Raw genomic sequence first — 24,727 nt, 5'->3', positions numbered from 1 at the left:
CTCTTTTACTCCTCTTCACTGAGACAAATTGCTATATTTGATGACTAATGAAAATGCTTATATATTTATATATGCTGAGCACTACACACACACACGTGTATGTATATATATATATATATATATATATATATATATATATATATATATATATATATATATATATATATATTAATTCATTCATTCATTTTCTTGTCGGCTTAGTCCCTTTATTAATCCGGGGTCGCCACAGCGGAATGAACCGCCAACTGATCCAGCAAGTTTTTACGCAGCGGATGCCCTTCCAGCCACAACCCATCTCTGGGAAACATCCACACTCACATTCACACACACACACACACACACACACACTCATACACTACATTTTCATCTGTACCGCATGTTTTTTGGACTGTGGGGGGAAACTGGAGCACCCGGAGGAAACCTATGCGAACGCAGGGAGAACATGCAAACTCCACACAGAAACGCCAACTAAGCCGAGGATCGAACCAGCGACCTTCTTGCTGTGGGGAGACAGCACTAACTACTGCGCCACTGCTTCACCTATATATATATATATATATATATATATATATATATATATATATATATATATATATATATATATATTTTTTTTTTTTTTTTTTTCAATAGGATGATAAACAATATTATATTTGTGCATATACATTAGATAAGTCAGTACTGAAGCCAAATCTGGCTTTCTTTTTGTTTTCTTTTTAAATATTTCCCAAATGATGTTTAACAGAGCAAGGAAATTTTCACAGGATGTCTGATCATTTTTTTCATCTGGTGAAAGTCTTATTTGTTTTATTTCGGCTACAATAAAATCAGTTTTTATAAAAAAGAAAAAAACATAAGCCGCTTTAAGCTAATTTTATTTTCAATAGTCTACAGAACAAACCATCAAAGTAAAGCCTTTAAATGTTACTTTGGGCTGTATAGAATTGTCTTGAATCTAGTAAAATATTATGTTCTGTCATCATGGCAAAGATAAAATAAATCAGTTATTAAAAATGAGTTATTAAAACTATTATGTTTAGAAATGTGTGGGAGAAATCTTCTCTCTGTTAAACTGAATAAACAGTGGAGCTAATAACTCAAGGGGGCTAATAATTCTGACTTCACCCTTATATATATATATATATATATATATATATATATATATATATATATATATATATATATATATATATATATATATTTTTTTTTTTTTTTATGGTAAAAAAACAGCATGTTAACCAGCATATTTTTTAAAAGCTTGATTTGAGGAAATCACACCATTTTTAAGTCGCATGGTCAGTGTTACAAAAATAATTTCATTTATTATTGATGCAGACATTACAGAGAGTCTATTTTTGTTTTATTAAAGAAACATATATATCATAAACAATTATTGGAACAAATTTCTCTTTGCCAAACACAGTAATAGAACCACCTTCCTTTGTGTACAAAACATTTTTGAATGAGTGCATGACGTTGATATGTACAGTATGTGAGAAACTGGGGCTGTGCGACGTCACGCAACAAAGTTTCAAGAGAACCAAGATGGCGGAAGACAGCGGACCGAGGAATCGGCAGTTCTCTGCGACGAAACATAAATTAAACAACTTTGATGAAGGTGACAACCTTATTTCATACACGTATACTTGTAACGTCGGTTTTTCACCATGCCATATTTGCTTTTACCGGTAACTCTTTGCTAGTTTGCGCTTTGTTGACACGTTGAAAGTTGAAAACGGCACTTGAACTCGTGTTATTTCTGTTCACGTTGCTTTTCAACCAGTTGTGGATCAATCCGGAGCACAAAGCGCATGGCCTCGTGCACTTAAAGCTGAAATTGATGGTTTATAAAACGTTTAACGTTAGTCCTTGTTTACTTGCGGTAACATCGAGCCTCGTGAGACGCGCTTCAGCGAGTTCAGATACCTGTCATTGACACCACAACGTTAACGGTTTTAAGCGTGATACAAACAGTCTCAACACATGTTTTTTGTTTGACGCAAGCGATCCCGGTGACTTCTTAAGTTATTTTTGTGCTTGCTATTATTAGATTGCTTAATTGGCAACCTTGCAAACTTTGAAGCGAGTCTTTCCTAATGTTTTGATTTGTCCTACATTATGGGTTTGTATTTGAGCCCAACAATGTGAATATTTCATTTTAAATGTGTACATTAACCACATTAAGTTATTTTACTGTATCGCTGAATTCAGCTGCTGCTTTATGGTCGTGCGCGCGCAATGATTTTACACGCGGCCACAGATCTTCAAAGATCTCGCGCGCCACAGAACACTCACGCGCATTTAATGAATGCATGTACAAGTTTCTCACTTCAATATCACTGTTTCTTTGAACTTGAGTATTTGAGTTTGTGTTTCATGAGTTCTTCATGCTTTTTGTTTGTTCTCGTAAGCTTTAGGGTGGTGGATGTCCTGTATCCCTGTGTATTTAGTCTTGAATTAACCAGGGTAATTTGCCATGTAAATTTACTTTGACTTAGGGTTTGGCTGTTGTGTCCAGAAGATCAACACGTACTGATGTTGAAGTGTGCAGACCAATTATTCTAAGTTACTTTTTATCTGTGCAAACATATCAGTCGTTTATGAACTGATAAGACATAAGCAGATGGTTGTTGTGTTTGATGTGTTGTCTGTCTCAAGTTAGTGGTCTAATAATATTTGTCCTTTAAACGGCTGGGTTCTACTGTATCTGTTATTGGTTATAATTTAAAGCAAACATAAAGAAACATTTGTGTCTTGTGTCATTTTACAACGAGGTTTCATTTGTTACTTATAAAAAGGTTTAAATGATTTCTTAGCAACTTTGAATTGCATTTAGAGAATGTATTGCTAGAAATAGTAGGGCTGGACGATATCGCAAAAAAACAAAACAAAAAAAACTTGACAATATCATGTTTCATATCATTCAATATCGATGAATATTTTTTAAAAATACATTTAGGAATATTAGGATTTTTGTTATTTAACCACTTTATTTTAATTTACCCACATAACTAAAGCAAATAGTTTTAATAGTCAAAAACCAAAATATTTAAACAAAATATCTGATCTCTTAATAATAAATAAACAAAAGTGTTCAAGAGACTCCTAAAATTGATTAATAAAATGTTACAAAGTTTGTGTCAATGGTAAAAGTAGATCGACATCTGTAAGGTGTCAATAATAATGATACAGTAAACCTAAAACTCTGTAAACAAAACAAATTATAATCAAATCTGAGCTTTCAAGTAAAGGAACTAATCATCATTATTCAAATACATGCTGCAACATTACAAATTGTGAAGTTAAATGACTAAATCTTTCAGTTGGGGAGCTAGTGGCTGTGATGCACATTAAAAGAAACCAAAAAGCCACTCTGGCCACATCCTTTTTCATTTACAATCTCCTCACTGCTGCTATACTGCACTCATTTTTGCGTGTGTTGTTATTCTGACCTGAATTGACCAGTGCAAGTGCGTCTTTTCTTCACCATTTTTCTACAGCATCTCTCATAACTAGGTGACCGTTTCCTCAGAGGATAACAAACAGACAGATTATTGCTGCAGCTCCGACGCAAGTTTATGGACAAAAAGTAAAAAGCACTGCTGTGTTTGGATGCAGTTTGTCTCAGGTCAGGGGCGTAGTGGACATTTTAAAAGTGGGGGCACCGCTGTATGAAATCCAAAAGTTTACTTTCTTAATTACCTGTTTCTAATTGGTCTCTCTCTATAAGTGAAGGGGATGGATCCCTGCTCGCGGCATTCATAAAAGTTCAGGGGTCTCATGTTCAAAGACTTGCATTGAATTCATACTAAAACATTGTATACGGACAAAGCTGTAAATGTGCGTACGCAGTAAAAAATTCAGATGTATGAAACACTACGTGAAATCCCATGCATATTCTCTTTGTACATCCGAATTAACGTGAAACTGAGCGCATGTGCGCAAGCTCAAAACCCCTCCCTGCCTCCTCCCCCTATGAATATGGTAATGAATCCACTTCGGCAAACCCAAATGAAAAAGCAATGGCAAAAGCAAGCAAGAAGAGAAACTTCACAGAATTTGATTTGGAGGTGCTCCTATCGGAGGTAGACCGGAGAAAAACTTTGTTATTTGCAAGTTTGTCCTCCGCAATTAATAACAAAAGAAACAAAATAGAGTGGGAGAGATTAGCTGAAGCGGTTAACGCAGTTGGGTATAAACAGAAAAGAAATGGTCCGATGTAAAGGTGTAAAATTTTGGTGTGTCTATTTAGGCTAAGTGCAAATAGCGCACCTCATTGGAATGTGCTAGTTGAGTGATGCCCGCCGATCACCGTTTGACTGACAGAGACAACATAACTAAAGAGAGCGGCGTTCGAGCGTAGCTCGTAAAGCACATGGCAACATGTTTTGACGCGATCAATCATGAACCTGGTTCGAATCCAGCGTCTGATGAACTCATTCTTCTTCTTTCCCCCACTACATATCAGATTTTGCCTACTCTTCATCACGAGGAAGACAAGTAGGAATCATTAATATGTGTTTGTGTTATGTTAAGCGCATTTGAGCATCATGTATTATTTGCACACTTATTGAATGGAAATGTTTTCGATTCACGTAAGCAAACTCATCTTCAGATGACGTCTTTAAAGCAATGTGCGTGCAGTCGATCGCTCCTATCAGATTGGAAAAACCGGCGATCGCTGCAAATTGCGCTTTAATGTTTGGCTGGTCATCTGCATGATATGGAAACCTTATATACCTGCTAGACATGCGGATGATCCCATCCCATACAGCTGCCATTGCTCAGCTCAAAGATACTTTGTAGTGTGCAATTTAACACAACTGCCTCTAGGAGTCGCCAATGGAAATAAAACAAACGCACAAGAAATGCATGAGTTGGCGTGGACCAACACACATACTCACGTTCATTTCATCGTTTGTAAATCCAATTGTGCGCGTGAAATCTGGCGTACGCTAAGTTTTTGTGCAAACACAGCGTTGATACATGAGGCCCCAGATGTTTTTTAACTAGCAGTACCTAAAAAAATGCCTGCGTCATGTGTCCGCTGCTTGCACACCATGTGCACGTCACTCCCAACTGTGTCGCTTCTCGTGCCTCATTTGGAAATGACAAACTTACACCCTAAGCTTATTGCCATTGCTTCCACGACACATTCTCAGCAGCCACATTTTAATAAAACTAGTCTTGATATTGAAACTTCGTTGCAAACTTTTTTTTATTATCGGTCAATAAATACTGAAATCAATTTTATTATTAAGAAATTGTTTTTTTTTTGAATATTTGAAAGATTTATGGAAGTATTATTTTAAACATTATAGTGTTCACTGGTTTCCAAAACTTGTTGTCTTTTTTGTTTAGAAACTGAAATAGGTTTTGAACGAGTGGATGATGAGCAGGCCCATATGATTTCTGGCTGATATATAATTATATTGCAGTACTAGAAGTGTGATATTGCATTTACACAAATGTTTGATGACACGTGTGTAAATAAAAACAACCATAATGCGACTTTTTTGCATGAGGAACTACTTCTTTCATTCATTTTCTTTCGGCTTAGTTCCTTTATTCATCAGGCGTCACCACAGTGGAATGAACCACTATATGTTTTATGCAGCTGCAACCCGTTACTGGGAAACATCCATAAACACTCATTCACACACATACACTACAGCCAGTTTAGTTTATTCACTTTGCATGTCTTTGCTGTGAGGCAACAGTGCTAACCACTGGGCCATTGTGTTCCCCATGGAACTACTTTCTTCTCATCTGAATATCTGAAGGCTGCAATAAACAGCTTTTGAAAGATGTTGCTAATTCAAAAATGTAACATTATACAAACAATATTTGAAATAGTTAAATGTTTTATTTTATAATGTAAAGTTCTGCCTGTTACTCTATTACACCAAATAACTTAATGCTGTAATTACATATACAATATACAAAAGTAAGAGAGTAAATTTCTGCATTGGTTGAGCATCGCTTAAAAATATACACCGAGGAAAGTGTGTTCCCGTTCAACAAATGAGGGGAATTCCCAGGTTTGTCCCATTTCAAAATGAAAGGCTCTATGGCCAGATTTGTCATTTAACCTTTTTCCTAAATTGTTTTTTGATCAGTCAGAATTAATTAATGATTATTAATGAACAACGCAGCCAGCGGAGTGATACAATGATGATGAAGAGGCTGAAACAGTGCTGTTTTCACTGGAATATTGCACTGCTCTGTAATAATGTAAATTGTTATTGAATAAAGCAATTATTGACTTTACTTTTACCGCTTGGTTACCTTTTTTTTTCTCTAAAGTAAGTGTAACCCAAAATTCCAAAGGTTAAAGCAGTTTTGACTGAAGTGTCCTGTCCACTGTGTCCTTCACACCAGTTGACTGTGTTTCAGGGGCTCTGTTCAGCTGGCCATGAGCCTGAGGAGACTGGTGCGAAGGGGAGAGGGTGTTTGTTTTGTTACACGTGTCTTAACTTGAGGACAAAAATTACCAAATTTAGCCCTGTGGCCAAAGAGATCCAGGCTTATCGCAGCTCATGGGTAAAGTGCATGGGGTTAGAACAGAGACCCACACTCCTGGAATAGAAAGTGAGCACAGTAATGAGCTGCTAGTGAAGTGCTGAAAAATCAAAGCTGTAAACAGTAAAAAAAGTCATGATGAGTTGCTTCTTAGTAAATGGATTTATCTTGATTAGTTTTTTTACCCAGTGTTACCCACAAGCCTTTGCACCTGCAAAAATAGCATGTATGATAATGTATGACCTTTTGAATAGTCATGCCTTTATCACCAAATCTGCTATAAAATGCATATTGTTGTGTAGAAAGGATATTTTAAGTAACCTTTATGTACTCTTTAAGTATTTATTGATGCTTGGAATTAGCTTTTGACTATTTTGTTTTTGTTACTTTAAATACAGTTCTGTCTTTTTATCTTTTTAAAAACACTACTCTCAAAAACTTAAGTATATTTGGATTTTGGGTGAAATTTATGGAAAATGTGAAACTCATGCTACAGTGATATTATATCAAGAAAGTAGAGCATTTACAGGGCTTGAAATTAACTTTTTTACTTGGTAGCACCAGTGCTCCCAACTTCAAAAATTTAGAAGCACCAGAAGTAATTTAGGATCACCAGAAATAATTTAGGAGCACCAGAAATAATTTAGGAGCACCAGGAATAATTTAGGAGCACCCACCAAAAATGAATGAACACCGCTGCAAATTGAATTTTAAGGGATTTATTGTATTTTAAAACAACATCAATTAGGACTAACAAAAACCAGAAACAACTATCTAACTAATGCTGAGATGACATTGATATTTGTGTGCTATAATTCCAAAATGAATGTCGAATAAGTATAAAATATTAATGATGATGAAAACAACAATAATAGTATGAATTATATTTCTCATCATCATGCTGCCTTAAATGTGCTTGAATGTAGGTTATCTGCTATAAAAAGTCTGTTATTTATGAAAAATAAATGTATAGTTTGCATCAAACAAAAATGAAGCGCTGCAGTAATAAATATTTATTTTGTACTGCTGTTTATATATGCATGTCAGTTTAATAAATAATATTTCTGCTACAAAACAAACAAAAGATTGTAATAAATAATTTAATTCAATGATGAAAGCTGCAAAACAGTCAGTAAATAAATAAAAAAATAATACACACCTCAAGAAAGAATAGACAAAAGAAAGTAAAGTCTCACTTCTATCACTCTTTAAAAATTTTGGTTTCAGTTTGTGTCAATTTAAATGTTCAGTCTGAGCTGATCTTCATTTTTCTGTGTTAGTGGAACAGCAGGGCGAGTCAGCCGACCCAATTTATGAGCAGGTTGAGCAGGATTCTTGCGATGACCACCAGCGCAAAACCGCTGTTTGTTATGAGCTGCAGTTTCAGTGTAAACTTAGTAAAGGTGAGCTTCTTTGGCGATGATATATACAGTATTAGATTTGTCTTTTAGCAGACATTTGTGCTGAACACGCAGTGAACGCAACGCATCGAGATTCAGGCGACTTCTCCGAAAAGCACGTGCTCGATTGATCTCAGCTGGCGGATCAATATTCACCACATGTCATGATTGCTCTCATCTGCGCCTCAACTTTAGATGAGATTTGCAAACCTGTGTGCTTTAAGTTTTCACTTTTCAGCCGTTTGCATATCCCGTGGTCATAAAAGCTCCTTCCCTGTCATCTGACAGCGGAATACCTTGAGTGATTGACAGCTAATATGAACCAATATAGCGGCAGGGAAGAGCGATTCAGCACGTTTTTAGAAAAAAATCAAAACAGGTCGCACTACAACTATTATCTGCAGTCGCACTAATGCTCCCATATATATTATGAGGTCACATAAATTAATTTTCGGGCGCATATGCGACCAAAACGGTCGCAATTTCGAGCCCTGATTTAGGTAGAAGCACGAAAAATCGGTGGGTATACCACAATGAAAAATGTCAATGTCTCAATAATTTGTGATGTGGCCTTCATCATCAATTGCATCTTGTGAACAGCATGAGATGTCATTGTCAAGTCTGCTGAGGCATGGTATTGTATCCATTGGGCCATTGAGGTTCTGTGGTTCAGGATTACGAGTCTCAACATGATGACACCATGGCTGATTCCATAGATTCTCTGTGGGATTCAAGTCTGGGGAAAGTGGGTTGTTGTGATTTCAAGTAGGACATGTTCCTGGATCAACTTCTATGCTGATCCTGGAATAACATTCCATTCAGAATTAAGGGATAAGTTTACAGTTTATGTTAGTTTACTGTTAAGCAGGTCGCACACCAGAAGTGCCGCTCGGCGGCGCGCCGCGCAGCGCCATGTATTTTAGAATTCTGAACATAGATTTCTATCAGGATACACACACCGGCGCCGCAAGTCGGCGGCGCCCGGGGACGGCTCAGGACGCAGTTCATTTTTCAGCCGCGCCACAGAGCGCCATCTGATTAGTTTCATGTTAAATATCATTCGAATGTGCGCGTCTGGTGTGCGATACTTTAAACTGTCATGTACGCGCCGTGTCGCGGCGCCGAGCAGCGCTTCTGGTGTGCGACCTGCTTTAGGGTTATGTACTTGTACATGATTGCTGTCGTTTATTATTTATTACCTCTTATTTTGGGAATAACTCATAGTAGGGTGATTAACATGGGTGCCCGAGAAGGTGCAGGCAACTCCATTTGAAGTACCCATGCCTCCAGCAATCTTTCTCTAATGATGCGACCTTGATAAGCTGGAGCATTGTTTTACATGAAAATGAAATTAGGCCTGTGTTGTTTATTGTCGTCTGGGCCTCATGATGTCAAAATGTGATTATGATGAAGAGGGCTGTTTTAATACCAATTCTGTTTTATTAGAGAACAGCATTTAATGCAAATCTACTGAAACACTGAACAGTTCGACATGTGCATTCAAAAGTGAAGCTCACTTTTTAAGGGAAATGAAGTGGACCGGTAAAGTTTATAGTGCATTTTAGGTGGATCATTTCATTTGAAAGCCAAATATTCGTAACTATTTTGTGCGTAGTTTACGTGTCATTTTTTGATTTTTTTTTTCCACTACAGATATGACTGGTGTGCAAGATGTTTCAATCTGGAGCCCAGCTGAGGCGTTGAGTACATTGGAGGAGTTTAGCTCTGATACTAACGGTGTGGCCCCATGTGCTGTAGCTGAAGAGCTCGAGTTAGAGGAGGACCCGGTTCCAGAAGGAGCTCGACCCATCCAAATTGTTATTACTAATGAAAACGATCATAAGTTTGAGTTGGATGCTGCTGCGTTGGAAAAAATCCTGTTGCAGGAACATGTTAAGGATCTCAACGTGGTTGTGGTGTCTGTTGCTGGCGCCTTCCGCAAGGGCAAATCTTTTCTGCTGGACTTCATGCTGCGTTACATGCATGATCAGGTTCGAATGAATCTCCTTTTATTAATTTAAGAGTATGGCTTGTTGACAAATGAGCATAATTTAATGAGATGATTCACCCTAAAATAAATGTTCTGTTTTCATTTACTCTTCCCTAAAGCCAGTTTGAGTTTCCTCTGTCGAGCACAAAAACAAATATTTCAAAACATTTTTGGAAACCGATCATTTAATTTATTTTTATGTCTTATTTTGTGGATGTTACTGGCTACCATTTTTCAACATTGTTAAAAATATCTTATTTTGTCCTAAAGAAACCCATAAAGACATGGAGCCATTTGAAGGGCAGTACACTTTTCATTTTTCTGTTTATTATACATGTATGTGTTTTTACATTTTTCCACTTCAAGGTTTATTTTGTTTTGTACTACAACCACACACAAAACACAGAGAATTTAGTTTTCATTTTATAACGTTAGTGCGTTTCTTTTATGCTAAAGCTTTACTACACACTGCTACAAAAACAGTAAAGGTCTACATACTGTGTACTTAAATTCAATTTTAAAAGTTAAAACGTCACTTTCTTATATTTGTCCTTTTTTATAAGCTAAACTATGTCTTCAGATTATTTATCAAGGGACCTCAAATCTCTTCTGTTGTTTTTTAAAGTGTAAATTTACTCCCTAATTAGATCATTTGTCAATCCACATCTAGTGATTTGGTTCATAATTCATGATAATTAGAACTTTTCGTAATTATTTGCCACTTTCTTATAAATCCCTTGTGTCCCTCATTTGTAAGTCACTCTGGATTAAAGCATCTGCGAAATGAATAAGTATAAAGTCCCTCAAACCTCTTTTATTAGATTGAACGTTTAACTCTAAAATAATGGTCCATTAGTTAATACTAGTTAATAGGGATGTCCCAATCAGATATTTTTGCCCTCGAGTCAGAGTCCGAGTCATTTGATTTTTTTAGTATCTACAGCTACCGAAACCTCATCCAATTAATCTATAATACATAAAAGAAAAGAGCGAAGAAATATTTTTTTTAATTCACCTTATTTTAACATTCAACAACTCTGTTAACAAACAGAGCACTTCTGTGAGGTAGCTTGAACAATCAAGTTATCAATAACATCAATTATTCACTTTACTACAACAGTAAATATAAAAAAAATCTAATAAAAAAACCAAACAGCACCTCAACTTAAAATACCCAAGTTTACATATCTCACAGTTTGCTATGGCAATGTTGTCGTCATCAACTTCATAATACCTTCAGACCACAGACATACTCACGCTTTCCGCTTTAAGCTGCTTCCGTGTTCTACTTTCCCGCCATTTAACCAATAGTGTCTCTGCAACAAAGTGATGTCATGCCGCACACGTTGCTGTTTTCGTGTGAAGTTAAGAAAGGGGTCAAACTTTGTGCCACTGCATAACCTATAGACGTGTTAAAAAATAATAAGAATATAGATATATATTCCGATATAGATTCCGATCAACTCTTAAAACATATGATCAGGCCCGATTTCCGATCATGTGAATGGATATGAACATCCCTACTAGTTAATATATTTACTAACACGAACAAACAACAAACAATACGTTGATTATAGTGTTTATTCATCTTTGCTAATGTTAGTTCATGGGAATAAGGTTGTTTATTATTAGTTTATGTTAACTTTCTGTGCAATAACTAATGCTGACAACCTTTAGGTTTTAATAATTTGCATTAGTAAATTATAAACTGATTATTAATTGCTGTAAAAGGTTGTTCATACTTAGTTCATGTTAGTAAATGCAATAACTAATGAACCATTATTTAAAATGTTATCCATTTATTGTTAATGTTATTCACGCATTTGTATCGTAATAATCACTAGAAGGAGAAAAAACATGTATTGGCCTTTTTGTGAGGACTGTAAAATCACTTGTCGGCTACCATTTTCCATTATGATGTTTCCTCCAACACATCAGTTAAGAATAAGTCTATCTGATTTACCATTCCTGAGAACAGGTTTCTGATGACTCCAATCTTTCACATGCCTTAACTTGCGGGTTGCATCCTGCATCTTGAAAACCAGCTAGGTCACATGAATGTGAGCATACATGTTTTATTACATTCATTTAGAGCAATCACATGAACTGTCTCTTTTGTCCCTTTGTAGTCAGCTGAGTCATGGATAGGAGGAGATGATGAGCCATTGACCGGTTTCTCCTGGAGGGGAGGCTGTGAGAGAGAGACCACAGGAATCCAGGCTTGGAGCGAAGTATTTGTTGTGGAAAAGAAAGATGGAACTAAGGTGGATGGGCATTCATTTAAAGTATTATGTTGCCGTGAGGTTATGTTGACTGTGTGATTACACAGATCTCTGTGATGTTAGGTGGCTGTGCTGCTGGTGGACACTCAGGGAGCCTTTGACAGTCAGTCCACTATCAAAGACTGTGCCACTGTTTTTGCTTTAAGCACCATGACCAGCTCTGTGCAGGTGCGTTAAAACATATCAGGGATGTTCAAGGACATAATAATTTATGGCATTCAAATGACTTCTTGATCTTGTTTGTTTTAGGTTTATAATCTTTCTCAGAATATCCAAGAAGATGATTTGCAGCATCTCCAGGTAGCAACTTTATTAGTGTACATTTTTAGTTAGTAGTGTGTTAGTATTGTGTGTATATAGGACTGTAATATCATGTCTTTTATAGCTTTTCACAGAATATGGTCGACTTGCAATGGAGGAGATCTACGAGAAGCCATTTCAGGTAGAAAAGCTGATCATTTCCATTTTGAGTACCTGTTGAGGGCCACATATTAACATGTGCTCAGGACAAAAAATGACACGCATACTCCAGTGTTTCGCAATTGTAGCAATGTTTGAATAATCTAATCATTTGTTTTAAAGGATTAAATGGGTATTTGAATGTATTTGTGTCTTAAAGGGCCATGAAACCCCCTTTGTCTCTGCAAGGTGTTTGGTCACACTTTATTTTTGTCTGTTAGTTGAATTTAAGTTGCATCGCATCTACATGCCAACTAATTTTCATTAGATTATAAGTAGACTAATTAAAGATAAGTTAGGTTGGGGTTTGGGTTAAGGTTAGTGTAAGTTGACATGTACTTGCATAATTTCTTATAGTCAGTTAAATGTCTGTTAAAGGAGCATATCAACAGATGTTAAGCAGAAAGTCTACTAATACTCAAATGGACCATACAAATAAAGTGTTACCGGGTGTTCTCACACCTCTAGTATCTCCAGCTTTGTTTAGGTGGGAGTGTCGAATGGCAAAAGAGGGAAAGGTTTGCATGAGAAGATTTCAGATTTCAAGATTTCAGTATGTGCATACGCTAATTTGTCAACTTTTCATGACCCTGTAAATGGTTAAAAAAAGAAGCTATCCCCGTGAGGGAGAAAGGAAATAAAGGGAAATCATATTCATATTTCTTTTCAGTACCAGAACTATTTCCAAGCAAGCAATTTTTTGTGTGTGTTTAAAATTAGTCTGAGTCTAAACATAGGTAGACTTAAACAAGGCTAAATTTGGGCTGTCATTGAAAATCTAATAGACGTCTAAGAATAGTCCAAAACAAGACTAGTCACCAGGAATGAATGATGGCCCTTGAAGTCTTTCTAATCTGTTTATTTAATGACTAGTTTTAGTAAATTCTTAGATGTATGGTTGTTATTGTTGTTGTTGTTGTTGTTTTTCTCTTTAACAACTTCGTTTTAGCCAAGTCAATGTTGATGTCTTTTAAACACAAAATTTCTCGGTGGGTTACTACAGAATCTGATAGGATAGTTGGTTGAATAATTAGACTAATTCTTTGTAATAGTAACTTTCTTTTTTATCAGATTCATTTTAATTTATCTGATTTAACTGGGCATATCATCTTCTCACTAATAGACCTTTAGTTTCTTATACATCTTTAATTCCCTGTGTTCCAGAAACTGTTGTTTCTGATCAGAGACTGGTGTTACCCCTATGAACATGACTATGGGCTCAAAGGAGGGAATAGTTTTTTGGAGAGAAGACTGCAGGTAAGATGAAGCTAAGAATAGATGAGCACTGCAGCTGCATGTTCAGCAGAGTTTGAATTGTTTTATTTGTATTCTGAAGGTGAAGCAGAACCAACACGAAGAGCTGCAGAATGTGAGGAAGCACATCCACAGCTGTTTCTCCAGCATAGGCTGCTTTCTTCTGCCACATCCAGGTCTGAAGGTGGCCACCAACCCTCACTTTGATGGCAGACTGAGAGGTACAAAATACATTTCTTTTAGACACCGATTTGACCATGGATATCTCAACTCTGGGCTGATTTTATTTTTCTATTTACAGGCTTCGCAAAAGGTGCTTAAAATGCTTAGTGCTTGGATTTGGCTTTTAGAAATTAAAGTCCTACATGGAAAATAGCACTGCTTTGACAAAAAACACATTTTAAATACCTCAAGTAAACTGAAGTCATTTGTTTTATTATTGTATGACTGACAGCATACTTGTCTTTTTTGTCATTTCAGTTTAATATCAAGTGTAAAATAAAATGTCCCTGTGCTTTAAAGCTATTTAAGCAACAAGTTTGCCATTTTGTAAAGACAGACAGGCTAAATTTCAACCTTTTCATCATATACTTTAATTAAACCTTTCAAAGCGTGGAAATATAGTTTAAAATATGGACAAAAAGTGTCTCTATGTATGTGGTAGTTATGCCAGTGGTCTTATCATACAGTGCATCCGAAAAGTATTCAAAGCGCTTCAATTTTTCCACATTTTTAAAATGTTTTTTTTATGCCGTATTCTAAAATGGATTAAATTCTTTTATTTTCTCAAATTTCTACACACAATACCCCATAATGACAATGTGTAAAAAGATTTCTTGAAATTATTGCAAATTTATTAATTAATTAATAAAAAAAAAAACTTAAAAATCACTTGTTCAGAAGTATTCACAGCATTTGCTCAAAACTTTGTTGAGACACCTTTGGCAGCAAATACAGCCTCAAGTCCTTTTGAATTTGATTGGACAAGCTTGGCACACCTGTCTTTGGGAATTTTTGCCAATTTCTCTTTGCAATACATCTCAAGCTCTATCAGGTTGGATGGGAAGCGATGATGTACAGCCATTTTCAGATCTCTCCAGAGACTATTAATAGGATTTTGGTCTGGGCACTCTGAAGCAGGTTTTCATTCAGGATATATCTGTACATTGCTGCATTCATCTTTTCCTCTATCCTGACTAGTCTTCCAGTTTCTGCTGCTGAAAAACATCCCAATGGGATGATGCTACCACCACTGTGCTTCACTGTAGGGATGGTATTAGCCTGGTGATGAACGGTGCCTGATTTTCTCCAAACGTAACACCTGACATTCACTTTAAAGAGCTAAATTTTAGTCTCATCAGATCAGAGAATTTTATTTCTTATGATCTGAGAGTTCTTCAGACGCCTTTTGGCAAATTCCAGACAGGGAGTGGCTTTCGTCTGGCCACTCTACCATACAGGCCTGATTGGTGAATTGCTGCACAGATGGTTGTCCTTCTGTAAGTTTCTCCAATGAGGAATGCTGGAGCTCCAAAAGAGTGACCATCGGGTTATTGATCACCTTCCTGACTAAGGCCCTTCTCTCCAGATCACTCAGCTTAGATGGCCGGCCAGCTCTAGGAAGAGTCTTGGTGGTTCCAAACATCTTCCACTTATGGTTGATGGAGGCCACTGTGCTCATTGGAACTTTCAGAGCAGCAGAACATTTTCTGTAACCTTCCCTAGCCTTGTGCCTCGAGACAATCCTGTTTGGAGGTCTACGGACAATTCCTTTGTCTTCATGCTTGGTTTGTGCTTTGACATGCTTAACCCTGAGATATAGACAGGTGTATGCCTTTTTAAATGATTCATCAACTGAATTGACCACAGGTGAACTCCAATTAAGCAGCAGAAACATCTCAAGAATGATCAGTGGAAACATAATGTACCTGATCTCAATTTAGAGCTTCATGGCAAAGGCTGTAAATACTTATGTGCATGTGATTTTTCAGTTTGTTTGTTTTTTTTAAATAAAATTGCAACAATTAAAAAAAACAACTTTTTTTCACATTGTCATTGTGGGGTGTTGAGTGTAGAATGTTGAGGAAATAAATTAATTTAATCCAGTTAAGGCTGTAACAAAAAAACAAAAAAAAAAAAATGGAAAAAGTGAAGCGCTATGAATACTTTCCAGATGCACTGTACTTTCTTTGTCAGTGCGAATATTTATATATGTAGCCTTGTAATTTAAACAATTAAACCATTCAAACAAGTTTACACTTAAAAAAAAGGGCCGTAATAAAAATTAGTATTTTTTTAAAACTATTTACTTAATATTGGTATTATTTTACTTACTTTACTTACTATTATTTAGTTTTATTTTAGCAATATAATAGTATATATAATAGTATTTTTACTTAAGTACAAATATTCAGTTCTCTTTCCATCTGTAAGAGAACATCAACAATAAAAAAAAGAAAAACATTTCAAGAGCACATTTAATGCAGGTTTATTATATTACTAATTATTAATATTGTATTAATTATTATGTCATTATTATTAGTAATGTTTTTTTTTTTTTTTTTTTTGCATAAATAGCACTTCCTCAGCAATGGTTTCATGGATTGTTGAGAATGCATTTTAGGTGTTCAATATGTTGCGTGTCAGTCATGAAATAATAATAGGGGCTGAAAAAAAAGTGCTTTAAATTCCTTGATTTTCATTAAGTTGTGCCTGTATTAATCCTGGATTTACATTATTATGCTTTTTTTTTGTTAATTTTATTCATTTATTTTTGCAGAGATTGATGATGAGTTCAAGAGGGAGCTGCAGAATCTAGTTCCTTTACTGCTGGCACCAGAGAACTTGGTAGAGAAAGAAATCGGTGGAGCTAAAGTCACATGCAGAGATCTGGTGGAGTACTTCAAGGTCAGATTTCATTACTTTAGCCGCAGCAGCTGTAAACACAAACCAGATTAGCTGTTAATTGTGTTAAGCTTTAAACAGAAGAGACTCTGTTCAGGTGTTTTTGTAGAGTTTATGATGTGATGAACGTCTTTTGGTGATAATAAATGAAATTAACATTCATTTAGTTATTAATCATAGACAATTCTTAAGGCAAAATATATGGTGCATGTAGAAACTGACAGTGGCCTATTAACTGATACCAAGCTGCATGAAATGTTCTCGACACTACCTGTTTTAGCTCTGGTTTGTTATCGCAACAGTTTATTAAAAATTATTCTGCCAAAGCAGGCCTGTTAAAGCTGAATAGTGGCTGAGGGAAAGCTGGATATCTTCAGATTAAGACATTTTAATTTTTCTCTCATTGAGATAAAACACCACCAAAGCTTTCTACAAAGGCATGCTACAAATCAGTTACACACAGCAAAATAGATGCATAATCTACGTGGATTTGTCAGTGCACCATACACATACATCCTTTGATTGCTACTGTATAATGGAATGCACATAAATCCAGCTTATAAAATGCTTTGTTGCATCTTAAATACACGTTGCAAAATAAGATTTAAAGTAAGCTTTAAAGTTTAAACAAGCTTGTTGATGCAATGCAAATTTTAAATGTAAAATAACAAAAAACAAAGCTAAGAATGGTTAAATCCTAACATTTCTTTATGTTGTGTGCAAGAGTGCAATGTTAAAATGTCAGAAAATGTAATTTTGTGTTTTATTTTATTTTAAGCTTTTATAGAGTTGTTGTGAGGTCAGACATTTGCTTTTTGCAGTGCCTCAGAACATTCAGTAAGGACCCATGTTTATTCCAGTATTTATTCCTTTTTTTGTAGGCATATATCAAAATCTACCAAGGGGAGGAGCTTCCACATCCTAAATCCATGTTGCAGGTATGCTGCTCTGCATCATGAAGTGTATATATAAATGCTTATAATTTATTACTATATAATAAAGATGGATTTTCAACAACCATCACTTAAGCCTTCAGTGTCAAATTAAATCTCAACTATTTAGTCTCCACTTCACTTCCTAATCTGCAATTGCCTCTCTGAATATCACACTAACTGTACCCAAAAAAAAAAAAGTACTAATACTTTCCTTCTTAGACTTTACAGACCTGAAACTTGCCTATAGCACTTATTCATTGTTGCTCTTATAGTTGTGTAAGTTGCTTCCTTGTCCTCATTTGTAAGTCGCTTTGGATAAAAGCGTCTGCTAAATGACTAAATGTAAATGTCAAATGATCCATCAGAGATTGTTTGATAATGTACTGATTTAGTGCTCAAGAAATGTTGAAAACAGTTGTTTAAGTGCTGTTTAATATACAGTTGAAGTCAGAATTATTAGCCCCCCGTTTATATTTTTCCCCAATTTCTGTTTTTCAACACAGTTCTAAACATAATAGTTTTCTAATAACTGATTTATTTTATCTTTGCCATGATGACAGCACATAATATTTGACTAGATATTTTTCAAGACACTTCTATAGAGCTAAAAGTGACATTTAAAGGCTTAACTTGGTTAATTAGGTTAACTAGGCAGGTTAGGGTAATTAGGCAATTTATTGTATAACGATGGTTTGTTCTGTAGACTATCGAAAAAGTATAGCTTAAAGTAGCTACTAATTTTGACCTTTAAAATGTTTTTTAAAAAATATAAATAATATGTTTTATTCTTGTCGAAATAAAACAAATAAAACTTTCTCTAGAAGAAAAAAATATTATCAGACATACTGTGAAAATTTCCTTGCTCTGTTAAACATCATTTGGAAAATATTTTAAAAAGAAAAAAAAAATCAAAGGGGGGCTAATAATTCCGACTTTAACTGTATACATTAATGGTATGCATGTTTCTTTTAAAAATATTACTAATAATAGTGATATTAAATATTATCTAATAATATTACTATAAATTCTTATGATAAATTCCAACTGTCTTTGTATAATGTTTATATGTTCTAATTGAAAATGTATTTATTTGAATGAATCTTGCTGTGTCTGTATGTTTGAACTGTTTGAACTCTATTACTCAGGCAACTGCTGAAGCGAACAATCTGACAGCTGTCGCTGGAGCAAAAGACACTTATAACAGAACCATGGAGCAGGTAGAGTTACTGCTGCTGCTGTTTCTTCTAATTGTTTCTTCTCAGAAGCATGAATGTAAACAAAGGAAATATGAGAAAATACATCACTGTATCAAGGATATGCCTTGAGTCAAGGTTATTCAGTTTAAAGGATTGTCGATGCAGAGGGACCTCATTTCTATTTAAATATAGCAGACGCCTGACGTGAGATGAGCTAGCCTATATAACTGAAAATAACTTGAGGCCAATGCACTAAAATAGTAGGTTTGGCCTGGATAACTTAAAATAAGCAGTGTGCCTGTTTTGGTTAATTATATCTGCAATATATGTTTTATTTAATCAGGAAATAAACTTGTTGTTTGTATGTCACAGGTGTGTGGAGGAAACAAACCATACATTGCCCCAGTTGACCTTCAGCGCTATCATGATGAGTTTAAGAAAACCTCAGTCGATCAGTTTCGCGGGGTGAAGAAAATGGGCGGTGTAGAGTTCTGTCATCGCTATCAGGAGCAGTTAGAGACAGAGCTCGATGAAGTGTACACAAATTTCGTGAAACACAATGAAAGCAAGAACATTTTCTATGCAGCAAGAACTCCGGCCACCCTGTTTGCAGTCATGTTTGTCACCTACATGGTCTCCACCGTAACTGGATTTATTGGCTTATCATTCATCGCTGCTCTGGCCAGTGTGGTGATGGGGGTAACTCTGCTGTCGCTGTGTGCCTGGTCATATGTCAGATACTCAGGAGAGTATCGAGAAGTGGGAGTGACTATAGACCTAATAGCAGAGGCCCTGTGGGTACAGGTGAGTTATAGCTCTTGGTTGTGTTTCCACATGTTGGTTGGGCCATCCCATGTTCTCTCCTTTTCCCCACACGTTGTTGTTTCAGTTGTTTTCTGTCTTTTATGTCCATTTCTTTCCATAAACCAGTGGTTCCAATCCTTGCCCTGGATTTCCCTGGGGTTTTTATAAGTTAGCAAGGGTAACAACCCAAACTCAAATATGTGTAAATAAATTTGGGTGAATGATTAATGTCTGGCTCCAGGTTTCTGTGCCCGACGATCGGGTTTTCTTGGGCCTAACCTTCGACCACCACTTGTTCCACAGTGTACCGGCCCCTTACAACTCACCCCTGTAGGTGGAGTTCAAGTATCTTTGTTCACGAGTGAGGGAAGGATGGAGCGTAAGATTGAGCAGCGGCAGCAGTAATGTGGTCGATGTACCAGTCCGTTGTGGTAAAGAAGGAGCTGAGCTGAAAGGCAAAGCTCTCGATTTACCGGTCAATCTATGTTCCTAATCTCACCTATAGTCATGAGATTTGGGTCATTATGGAAAGGACAAAGTTTCAGATACAAGGGGCTGAAATGAGTTTCCTTCGCAGGGTGGCAGGGCGCACCCTTATAGACAGAGTGAGCTCTGTCACCCGGGAGGAGCTCGGAGGAGAGCCGCTGCTCCTCCACATCGAGAGAAGTCAGCTGAGGTGGCTCGGGCATCTGTATCGGATGCCTCCTGGATGCCTCTCTAGGGAGGTGTTTCAGCCATGTCCCACTGGGAGGAGGCCCAGGACACGCTGAAGAGACTATGTCACTCGGCTTGCTTAGGAACACCTCGGGAGTGTGTATACACTCACTTTTTATTAGGTATTTTAGTAGGCCATTTTACTAGCTACACCTGTCCAACTGTTTGTTAATGCAAATTTCTAACTAGCCAATCAAATGGCTGCAACTCGATGCATTTAGGCATGTAGACATGGTCAAGACAATCTGCTGCAGTCCAGACTGAGCATCAGAATAGGGAAGAAATGCGATTTAAGTGACTTTGAACGCGGTATGGTTGTTGGTGCCAGACGGGCTGGTCAGAGTATTTCAGAAACTGCTGATCCACTGGGATTTTCTTGCACAACCATCTCTAGGGTTTACAGAGAATGGTCTGAAAAAGAGAAAATATTAAGCGAGCGGCAGATCTGAAGGCACAAAAGTCTTGTTGATGCCAGAAGTCAGAGGAGAATGGCCAGACTGGTTCAAGCTTATAGAAAGGCAACAGTAACTCAAATAACCACTTGTTATAATCGAGATATGCAGAAGAGCATCTCTGAACACACAACACAACCAACCTTGAGGCGGATGGGCTACAGCAGCAGAAGACCACACCGGTTGCGGTTGAGGCTACAGTTCAAATAGGCTCACTAAAATTGAGCAATAGAAGACTGGGGAAAAAGTTGCCTGGTCTGATGAGTCTCGATTTCTGCTGCGACATTCGGATGGTGGGGTCAGAATTTGACGTCAACAACTTGAAAGCATGGATCCATCCTGCTTTATATCAACGGTTCAGGCTAGTGGAGGTGGTGTAATGGGGTGTGGGGGATATTTTCTTGGCACCCTTTAGGCTCATTACCATTTGAGCAACAAGTCAACACCACAGCCTACCTGAGTATTGTTGCTGACCATGTCCATCCCTTTATGACCACAGTGTACCCCTCTTCTGATGACTACTTCCAGCAGGATAACGCACTATGTCATAAAGCGGGAATCATCTCATACTGGTTGCTTGAACATGACAATGAGTTCACTGTACTCAAATGGCCTCCACAGTCACCAGATCTCAATCCAATAGAGGATCTTTGGGATGCCTTGGAACGGGAGATTTGCATCATGGATGTGCATCTGAAAAATCTGCAGCAATTGCATGATGCTATCATATCAATATGGACCAAAATCTGTGAGGAATATCCAGTACCTTGTTGAATCTATGCCACGAAGGATTAAGGCAGTTCTGAAGGCAAAAGCGGGTACAACCCAGTACTAGTAAGGTGTACATAATAAAGTGCATATGTGTGTGTCTGTGTGTATATGTATATATTTATCAAGTTCAAGTTGTACCAATGTAGTTGCTATCAACAAAAATTTTCATGACACCATTATAATGGCCTCGTGACAGTCATGTTTATGACAGATATTTGATGATAAGTAATATTGTCTTGGTAATGTCAAGCTGTCATGACAAATACAGGTTGAGATTGTATTTGTTTATGTACAGTTGTCATAGGAAATACACCTCATACAATGTCATGTTTGAGTTATAAAAATAACAAAATTGAGCTAATGGCACTTCATGATGGTTGTCATAAACATTTATTGTCATGTCACAATTATAAATGTTTCTTAAAAGTCTTATGGACAACATGTTCAGGTAAAGTATTACCCTGAAAGGCTTTAATTCATTTAAAGGATGAATTTATGATGGGTCTTATGCAACACAATCTCACGGCAATTCGTAACTTTTTCATTTAGTGGCTAATTCGTACGAATTCGTACAATCTAATTCGTACATTTTAGAAAGATTTGCTTATCCCCCAATGACGGTTGGGTTTAGGGGTGGGGTTAGGTTAAAATCGTACAATTTCTTACGTCTGAACTCGTACGAATTTGTACGAATTAGCCACTAAACTGCCAAAACGTAAAATACTTACGTTTTCTCGTGAGATCAGGCTGGTCTTATGGGTTTGGAATGACAGTGTTTAAGCAAAATCCTAACTTTTGAGTTCTCCTGTTTGCTGAAAACTTAGAAATTATGTCATGGACTGTTTGTTTGTTTATTATAAAATCCACTGCACTTTAACAGGTGTAACAAGGGCCAAGGGGAGTATTTAAAAGACTTTTTTATATTTTTAACCTGTTAACATCCACCCAAAATGTCTAACAACCCCTCGAAAACAGATTAAAATGGTTCAGAAAAAAAGCGTCATTCAAATTTGAAGCGTTTATTCATTCATAAATAATGAACTATTTGTTTTCTTTGATCGTTCTAGGTGCTGAAGCCACTTACTGAGCAATACATGGAAGAAAATGTCCGACAGACTGTTGTGAACTCGATAAGAGCCTCGCTAACAGATCAGGTGACACAAGCTACAAAGTTGAAGACCAACTGACAGTTTGCTCTGCCTTATCTGCCCAGTGTTTGAACAATCACTGCTTTTATATTGTGTAGTTTTTGTGATGTTTGGTCATGTAGACTCTAACCAAAGTTTACAGCGTTATTTACCCTGACCAATACACACAACAACAAACAGACTTGCATTATAATCTCAACGGACATCATTACAAATGTTTCTAAATTCAGGTTTAAGTGATCAGGTATATGTGCAGCTTTGAATTTCCCTTGGCTAGAGGGATTATTCAGGACAGCACCGCAAATGTTTTACAATCTGTAAGTTAATTCGGACACTGTATTTCCTTTTGTTGAACAGTTGAATTCCAGTTCTCTGTTGATAATTTGGTTAGCATTTTCCATTTAGACTTCTACCGCATAGTTACTTGGTGTAAAAACCTAATAGCCTATTTGCTGGATTTCTTGTGAGGTATTTTTAGAGCCTTTAAGGAATGCTGAAGTTGTAAATCCATCCAAGACACCCCTCTGCTGGGCCTCTTTCTGTACAGTGTTGTTGTAGACTGTATAATAGCCTCATGCATGTAAATGAGTGTACAAATATCAGCTGTAGATCATACGAGGATTTCATTTACAGACAATGTTTGGAGATGATTATGAATGTGTCTCCCCAGTTGCCTTTTGTTGTGCTTCTCCAAGTTCAGAGCACCTTCCACTGAGCAGTTTTCTGACGCAGGAAGAGTGCTCATGAGATGACTTGATTGTCAATCTTTTAAAGGTTATGCCATTTAATTTATTTTTTAAACAATTAAAATATGTCAAATGTGTTTCTGGCTAGTTTGGAATTTTTGTGGGATTGCTTGATTTTGGTGTTTTTTTTTTATATTTTATTTTATTTGATTTTTTTATAGTAGCAATAAATACAGTACAATGATTCGAATTAAGAGAGTGTACATTTCCCATTGCTAAACATTTTTCAGTAACAAATAACAGTAACAATAAAATGGTAACAAATAATATCAATACTAAATATACAGTTGAAATATACAGAATTATTAGCCCCCCTGTTTATTATTTCCCCAATTTCTTTTTACGAAGAAAAGATTTTTATCAGCATATTTCTAATCATAATAGTTTTAATAACTCATTTCTAATAACTGATTAATTTTATCTTTGTCATGATGACAGTAAATAATATTTGACTAGATATTTTTCAAGACACTTTTATACAGCTTAAAGTGACATTTAAAGGCTTAACTGGGTTAATTAGGTTAACTAGGCAGGTAAGGGTAATTAGGCAAGTTATTTTATAAAGATGATTTGTTCTGTAGACAGTCGGAAATAAAATAGCTTAAAGGGGCTAATCATTTTGACCTTAAAATGGTGTTTAAAAAATTAAAAACTGCTTTTATTCTGGCAGAAAAAAAAAAACAAAAGACTTTCTCCAGAAGAAAAAATATTGTCAGCCATACTATGAAAATTTTCTTGCTCTGTTAATCATCATTTAGGAAATAAATCAAAGGAGGGCTAATAATTTTGACTTCAACTGTACATAGGTCAGAGAGGGTCAAATCTTTTTTTATTAACTTAACTTTAGGTTATCATCATCTGTTAATTCCTAATCTAAAGAGATTATTAAGATGGGGAAGTGCAATGGGTTGTAAATTGAAAAATGTTTGTTCTGTGGATGGGAATTAGATAGATAGTAATATTTTTATATTTCCATGTAGAACAGATGGAGCAATCTAATGTAATCAGTCCACTTGGACCAGATTTTTCAAAATGCATTGATTTGAAGTCGAAGGGAGAATGTAATTTTTTCCATCACATAAATATTATATACTATTTCTAGCCATTCTTGAGTTTTGGGGATTCAGGAAGTAACCAGTGTCTTGTAATCGCT

At 36.3% G+C, this 24,727-nt stretch overlaps 1 protein-coding gene across 1 annotated transcript; it reads left to right on the top strand.

Annotated features, from left to right (window-relative positions):
- The first annotated feature begins 1,522 nt into the window (after positions 1-1,522).
- On the top strand, positions 1,523-23,651 carry atl2 (atlastin GTPase 2). Its single transcript, NM_001110022.2, is given in 13 exon segments — positions 1,523-1,615; positions 9,573-9,910; positions 12,039-12,173; positions 12,255-12,359; positions 12,441-12,491; positions 12,577-12,633; positions 13,815-13,907; positions 13,987-14,125; positions 16,684-16,811; positions 17,690-17,746; positions 18,889-18,960; positions 19,312-19,743; positions 22,748-23,651. Coding segments are annotated over 13 exon segments (1,800 nt in total). The 5' UTR covers positions 1,523-1,542; the 3' UTR covers positions 22,868-23,651.
- The last annotated feature ends 1,076 nt before the right edge of the window (positions 23,652-24,727 follow it).

Source organism: Danio rerio, chromosome 13, assembly GCF_049306965.1.
Source record: "Danio rerio strain Tuebingen ecotype United States chromosome 13, GRCz12tu, whole genome shotgun sequence".
Lineage (NCBI taxonomy): Eukaryota > Metazoa > Chordata > Actinopteri > Cypriniformes > Danionidae > Danio > Danio rerio.
Note: the sequence above shows the minus strand (reverse complement) of the source record. Positions and strands in the feature narration are given on the sequence as shown.